Source organism: Piliocolobus tephrosceles, chromosome 21 (genome assembly GCF_002776525.5).
Source record: "Piliocolobus tephrosceles isolate RC106 chromosome 21, ASM277652v3, whole genome shotgun sequence".
Taxonomy (NCBI): Eukaryota; Metazoa; Chordata; class Mammalia; order Primates; family Cercopithecidae; genus Piliocolobus; species Piliocolobus tephrosceles.
The window spans coordinates 52,304,320-52,311,287 of record NC_045454.1 but is presented as its reverse complement, the minus strand read 5'-3'; the positions used below and the strand labels follow the sequence as shown (position 1 = coordinate 52,311,287).

Below are 6,968 nucleotides of genomic sequence, written 5' to 3'. Positions count from 1 at the left end.
GGGGAGGAGGGTGGGCAGGGGACCCGGGGTCGCAGAGGCCCTGCCCCTACCGTCATGGGCTGGTCCGCCGAATCCAGAATCTCATCCATCACCTCCTCCGCGAAGGCCAGGCGCTTCCGCAGCGGTTCGCGCTTCTTGAACCCGGTAAGGTTGACCAGGTGGATCTTGAGCCAGTCCAGGCCATGCGGGCCGAGTGGGCGGCCCTGGGCGAACTCCAGCAGGGCCCGCGCCACGTCGCTGCCCAGGTGGTTGAAGTGCGGCGGGCATGGGTAGGTGCGGCCGCGAAAGTCCATGTTGTGCGGCAGCCAGAAGACGCAGTCCCGCAAGTGCTGCGCCAGCGAGAAGCGGTACAGCGCTTCCGCCCGCAGGCTGTGCATCTCACGGGCCACCTTCTGGCAGCGCGCCAGCTCACGGCGCAGCTCAGCCTTGCGGGCGGGCGCGGCGCTGTGCGGCAGGTGGGCCTCTGCCGGCTGGGGAGCCTCGGAGGGCGGGGCCGGCACGCCTAGCTCGGGGCAGCCCTTGGCCTGGAAGAGCTGCAGCACCAGGTCCAGCACGCGCCCGTTGACGCGCCAGGCGCAGTTGCCCAGCTGGGTGAGAGCGTCCAGCGCGCCGTGCAGCGCGGTGGGCGGGCAGGTTTCCAGCAGCTCCTGGTGCTGCGTGGCGCCTTCCACCGTGCGCATCAGCTTGGTGGGGCTGAGCAAAAAGCCGCCCGTGTGCGGGGAGGTCCAGGGCAGCGGGGGACACAGCATGGGCACGTCCACCGCCTCGAAGGTCAGCGTGGGCTCCGCGGCCGTCTCCCGCAGCTGCACGTAGGCCGGGTGCGGCTTCAGGACGCCGATCTGCGGTGCGACAGGCAGACGGGTCAGGGCCCCGCCGCCGGTGACTTCCTACCGCCGCCCTTTAAACTCGGTGAGAGAGACCGGCTCCCTGACCACCGAAACCGGTGTGGCCTCCCACGAACAGAAGCCACCTCTAGAAACGCCCGACAGCTGCGCTGTGTCCCGAGTCCTGGGAGATACTGATGGCTGCGCTGAGATCAAGGCACCACCCAGAGGCGCCAACCCCATGGGGTCCCTTGTCCCCCCAGCAGGATGCCCCCCAGCTCAGGAGGACACTGCTGTCTGACACCTGCTGGACGTTGCGGAAGGAATACACATGGTAGAGCACGGGAACAAGCCGGGAGGAACCATGCGGGTTGTTCAGGCTGGACGGCATCTGCGTAGCCTGCACCAGCATCTCCGCCAGCTGCTTGCCCAGCTCCATCTGCACTGGCAGGGGCCAGGGCTGCTCCCGCAGGGCCTCGGGCGCCCCCAGCACCTCCCAGTACTGCCGCGGCAGGCAGGGGTTGGGCACCTGTGGGACAGGGCGGTCAAGGAGCTGGGCATCTGGGCATCGGGACCTCCGACCAGACGCCCCACTGCCCGTGCCTGCTCCCCCGGGTGGGGCCCTGTCAGCCCAAGTGTACCGAGGAAGAGGCTGATGCTTGGGGGCAAACCCGGCTGCCCCAGAGAGGGAGAGCGCCCACCCACCACTGGCCCCAGCCAGGAGAGGGGGTGCGCGCCTCACCTTGGTGTCAGAGGCCAGTAGGTGCAGGTACTTCCTGTAGTACGTCTCAAGCGCCTGCACCTGACCACTGAGCTGCTGCCTCTGCACCACGTGCCGGCTGAAAGTGCGTGCACTCAGCTCCCGGGCCAGGGTGGTGAAGGACTCGCCAGGGGCGGGCAGCCCCTGCAGGACCTGGAGAAGGCGGCCGTGAGTGCCTGCCCGCCCCGCCCGGGGACCCGGCCGCGAAGAGGAAGACGCACCTCCAGAAGCATCCGCGCCACCTCGCGCTCGTCCAGCAGGCACAGGAAGGGGTACAGTGAGAACCGGCCCTTGTGCACCTCGCCCTCCAGGCGGTTCTTGGTCTCCTGCAGCACCCGGCACAGCGCTCTCTCCCAGTGGTCCCGCAGGGTCTGCAGGGTCTTCCGCTGCGAGGGACGAAGGGCCTGGTGAGCCCCATGGCAGCTGGCGGGACCCAGGCTCACAGGACGGGGGTCACCACAGCTCCCTGCGCAGACCTCGCGGCCCTCAAGGTCCCTGCTGTGTGTTCCGGGTAGCTCCCCACCCCGGCCTGCGCTCTCTACCGGCCTCGGCGCGCCTGAGGCAGCCAAGAGCACAAGCCCAGCCGCAGAGCGCGCAGCACCGAGGCCGGGACCCAACCTCAGGACCCCCCAAGTTCCCCGAGCGGCAGCCAGGCTGAGACCCTAGGCCCTGCATGCCCACACCGGGGCACGAGCAATTCAACCGCATGCACTGAGCTCAGCCCCCGCGGCGGTCAGCCCCCCGGCTCAGCTCCTACCGCGTGCATGACCTCCTTGCTTGGCAATGCGGGCTTCTCCACAGACACCACGCACACCTTGCTGGCCAGCTCCACGCAAAGCTGCTTCTCAAAGAGGGACTGCAGGGTCTTCAGGGGCAAGTGCAGCTTCGGGTAGGACACCGGCCCATCCTGCAGGGATGGGGGTAGTGAGGTCGGGGGCTCAGCCGGAGGGAGACCTGCCCTCCCAGGACCCCGAGAAGGCACGGCTGCGCACGTTTCTGCGCCTCCTGCACACCGCTGACCGCCATCGCTGACGGGTAAAAGCGGGCTGCAGGTGCAGTCAGTGCCAGTGTTCAAACCAGAGGCCTTGGCCCCTCCTGACCTCGGGCCCTCTAGATGGGGCAGTGGGCATCGTCGTGCGGTGGGGGGCGGTGGTGCTGGGAGCTGGCAGAGCCTGGGGAGACCATTCACGGCGCCCCCAGATGTTTGCTGTTTTCTCCTCAAACTTGGAACTGTGTGAATGTGACCCATCCAGAAATAGATGAATTAAATATAACTAAAGCCCAGCACTTTGAGAATCAAAGGCTCAGGTCCACACAAAAGCCTGTCCACAAACGTTCACAGCCGCATGACTCATAGTAGTTGAGAAGTAGAAACAGCCGAAGCGTCCATCAACAGACGAACAGACCAGCACGGCGCGGCCATCCACGCGCCCGAGCATGACTCAGCCCTGACCCGGGCCGCCTCGCGGATGCACCGTGAGGACGTCACGCTCAGTGGGAGATGCCAAACATAAAGACCACGCAGTGTGCAGTCCCATTTCTATGGAATGTCCAGGGCAGACTCATCCACAGACATGAGGAGGGGATGGGGAGTGACGGGTGACGGAGATGAGGCTTCCTTTTGGGGTAATGTAACATTCTGGAATTAGACAACTGTGAATATACTAAAATCGCTGAATTACACCTTTAAGGGGGTTTTATGGCAGGTGAATTACACCTCAGTAAAAGACAAGCACACTGCGGGCACCTGGCAGCCCCATTCGAACGCGTTGCTCTCGCCTGTCACCCCACCCTGCCTCTCGGGTGCCCGACCACCTCATCCGCCCAGAGCCCACACCCTTAGGGCCAAGATCCTCCCAGCTCTGGCTCCTTCAGTCTTCTTGGAAGAGGAAGGGAAGAATCCAGGGCCCGGCCCAGGTGAGCCCTGGGCACCAGGGAGGCCCACTGGTCTGAGCTGAGGCTCCAGAGACCCCCTCAGGGCAGCTATGAGGACTGAAGTCCGTCTGCTGGACCCCACGTGGGCTCACCTTGGCATACACGTCCCTGAGCAGCTTCGAGGTGTTGACCGCGGGCGGCGGCTGCCGCGGGAGGCTAAAGGTGGGTTTCACCTTGTGCACAGCCTTCAGCACAGTGGCCTGCTCCTCCTCGGACAGGGGCACGGCGGTGAAGAGTGCCTGCAGCTCCAGCCCCTCCTGGCTCATCTGTTCCAGACACCTGCGGAGCAGCAGGCCCGCCTGAGGGATGGGCCAGCCCCACGCTGGGCTTCCACAGAGCCCGGGCCACCTCGTGGCCACCTCCTGCTAGCCTGCAGTCCTCAGTGCAGCTGTCAGGCCCTCCATGGGTCCCCAGCCCCCAGCCCAGGCACTGTCCCAGATCTTAAGACCCTGGCAGGGACGTGGTGGGGGATGGGGGGTAGGGGTGGGGCCCTCTCAACACCACCTACCTTTCAATGGTCCCGGCGTCCTGATCCTGCCTCCCCAAGCACTGGAGGGCGGCCGCGTAGGACAGCAGGTCTGGGGTGAGGCCAGCATCCTTCACCATCAACAACACATACACCAGCTCCTTGAAGGCCCCCTGGGAGACCAAGCCAGGGTGAGGGTCTGGGGGGATGGCCCCTCTGCATTCCCCCCTGCTCCCTGGAGACCCCTTCTCTGTAGCCACCAGCTCAGCAGGCGACAGGGTGACCAAGCAGGAGTGGCCAGCTGGGCAGACAGACGCGTCCCCCTGGGTTCTCACACACAGGCTCTACCTGCAGAGGCGGCCGCATGGCCTGCCAGGTGGGACTGTGGGAGGCGCACGTTCCTCTGGGAGGAGGCTTGTCAGTATTTTTAAATTTTCTTATTTTAAGAATACAAATGTGCCCAGTTTTGGGGTTCTGAAATTGATCCTTTCCAGGTCAGCCAACCTCAAGGTTTGCCAACTGCATAATCTTTTCAAAGGACTTGGCTTCACTGTTGTCTACTGCTTCTGCCTTCCGTTTCATTTATTTGTTTTCATTTCTGTAACTTCATTTGCTTGCTTTAGGTTTAGTGAGAAATTCTTTAGAGTTTCCTAAGGTAAAAGGTGAAGTATTTCGTCTGAGATGTTTCACCTTTTTTTTTTTTTTTCCCCAAGACGGAGTCTTGCTCTCTTGCCCAGGCTGGAGTGCAGTGGCATGATCTCAGCTCACTGCAAACTCTGCCTCCTGGGTTCCCCTTATTCTCCTGCCTCAGTCTCCTGAGTAGCTGGGATTACAGGCACACACCACCACGCCAGTTAATTTCTTGTATTTTCAGTAGATGCAGGGTTTCACCATGCTGGCCAGGCTGGTCTTTTTTTTTTTGAGACGGAGTCTCGCTCTGTCACCCAGGCTGGAGTACAGTGGTCGGATCTCAGCTCACTGCAAGCTCCGCCTCCCGGGTTTACGCCATTCTCCTGCCTCAGCCTCCCGAGTAGCTGGGATTACAGGCGCCCGCCACCTCGCCCGGCTAGTTTTTTGTATTTTTAGTAGATACGGGGTTTCACTGTGTTAGCCAGGATGGTCTCGATCTCCTGACCTCGTGATCCACCCGTCTCGGCCTCCCAAAGTGCTGGGATTACAGGCTTGAGCCACCGCGCCCGGCCAGGCTGGTCTTGAACTCCTAACACCATGATCCACCCGCCTCAACCTCCCAAAGTGCTGGGATTACAGGTGTGAGCTACCGCGCCGGGCCATCACCTTTCTTAACATAGGCATTTTATGGCTGTGAATTACCCCTGAGCACTGCACCCCAGAACTTCTGGTACATGACGTTTTCATTATTTCCAAGTGTTTCCAAATTTCATACTTTACTTCTTTGGAAATTTTATTTTTTTTTGAAATGCAGTCTCACTCTGTTGCCCAGGCTGGAGTGCAGTGGCGCAATCTTGGCTCACTGAAAGCTCCGCCTCCCGGGTTCAAGCGATTCTCCTGCCTCAGCCTCCCAAGTAGCTGGGATTATAGGCGCGCACCGTCACATCCAGCTAATTATTTTGTATTTTTAGTAGAGATGGGGTTTCGCCCTGTTGGCCAGGCTGGTCTCAAACACCTGGCCTCCAGGGATCCACCTGCCTCGGCCTCCCAAAGTCCTGGGATTACAGGCGTGAGCCACCGCACCCGGCCCAATTTTTTTTTTCTTGGGAGAGGGGGGTGTCTTGCTCTGTTGCCCAGGCTGGTCTCAAGCCATCCTCCTGCCTCGGCCTCCCAAAGTGCTGGGATTACAGGCATGAGCCACCGCGCCTCGCCATGTATCCTTAAATTTCCCTTATAATTTTTTTTTTTTAACCTAATTTTTGGCCAGACACAGTGGCTCACGCCTCTAATCCCAGCACTTTGGGAGGCCAAGGCGGGTGGATCACGAGTTCAGGAGCTTAAGACCAGCCAGGCCAACACAGTGAAACCCCATCTCTACTAAAAATACAAAAAACAAAAAATTAGCTGGGTGTGGGGGCACATGCCTGCAATCCCAGCTACTTGGGAGCCTGAGGCAGGAGAATCAAGGGAACGTGGAAGGTGGAAGTTGCAGAGAGCTGCGATCTCGCCACTGCACTCCAGCCTGGGTGACAGAGACTTCGCTGTCGACACAGACGTGGAGGCTTTTTTTTTTTTTTTTTTCTCGAGACGAAGTCTCGCTCTGTCGCCCAGGCTGGGGTGCAGTGGCCGGATCTCAGCTCACTGCAAGCTCCGCCTCCCAGATTTATGCCATTCTCCTGCCTCAGCCTCCTGAGTAGCTAGGACTACAGGCGCCGCCACCTTGCCCAGCTAGTTTTTTGTATTTTTTAGTAGAGACGGGGTTTCACCGTGTTAACCAGGATGGTCTCGATCTCCTGACCTCGTGATCCGCCCGCCTCGGCCTCCCAAAGTGCTGGGATTACAGGCTTGAGCCGCCGCGCCCAACCTGGTTCTCTCTTTAAAAAATAAAAAATGTAATTTTTTTTCTTGTATTCGTTTTTCGTGAGATCCCTGCTCTGAGCAATTTCTTCTTTGACTCAGTGGCTGCTTAAGCGTGGTCTTTAACTGTAACAGACTATTCCAAAGGGAAAAAAATTCCCCCGCATCCTCCCACCCCATAGTCCTGCAGTTTTAACACATGCTGTGACACGAGGTGGTCACACACCAGAGACATGAGTTTTGGGGCATTTTTTTTTTTTTTTTGAGACGGAGTCTCGCTCTGTGGCCCAGGCTAGAGTGCAGTGGCGCCATCTCAGCTCACTGTGAGCTCCGCCTCCCGGGTTCACGCCATTCTCCTCCCTCAGCCTCCCGAGCAGCTGGGACTACAGGCGCCGCCACCACGCCCGGCTAATTTTTTGTATTTTGTTTAGTAGAGTCGGGGTTTCACCGTGTTAGCCAGGATGGTCTCGATCTCCTGACCTCGTGATCCGCCCGC

The 6,968-nt window shown here is 60.2% G+C and overlaps 1 protein-coding gene across 1 annotated transcript in view; it reads right to left on the bottom strand.

Annotated features, from left to right (window-relative positions):
• Nucleotides 1–2: 2 nt before the first annotated feature.
• Nucleotides 3–6,968, bottom strand: part of POLRMT (RNA polymerase mitochondrial) — a gene marked incomplete at its 3' end in the record, with an annotated part of 14,586 nt that continues 7,620 nt past the window's right edge. Inside the window, exons 4-10 of the mRNA XM_026457288.1 lie at nt 4,028–4,158; nt 3,612–3,798; nt 2,342–2,491; nt 1,806–1,970; nt 1,567–1,737; nt 1,129–1,353; nt 3–839 (exon numbers count right to left, since the gene is read on the bottom strand). Coding sequence (XP_026313073.1) covers nt 3–839; nt 1,129–1,353; nt 1,567–1,737; nt 1,806–1,970; nt 2,342–2,491; nt 3,612–3,798; nt 4,028–4,158 — 1,866 coding nt within the window. The remainder of the gene's footprint in view (nt 840–1,128; nt 1,354–1,566; nt 1,738–1,805; nt 1,971–2,341; nt 2,492–3,611; nt 3,799–4,027; nt 4,159–6,968) is intronic.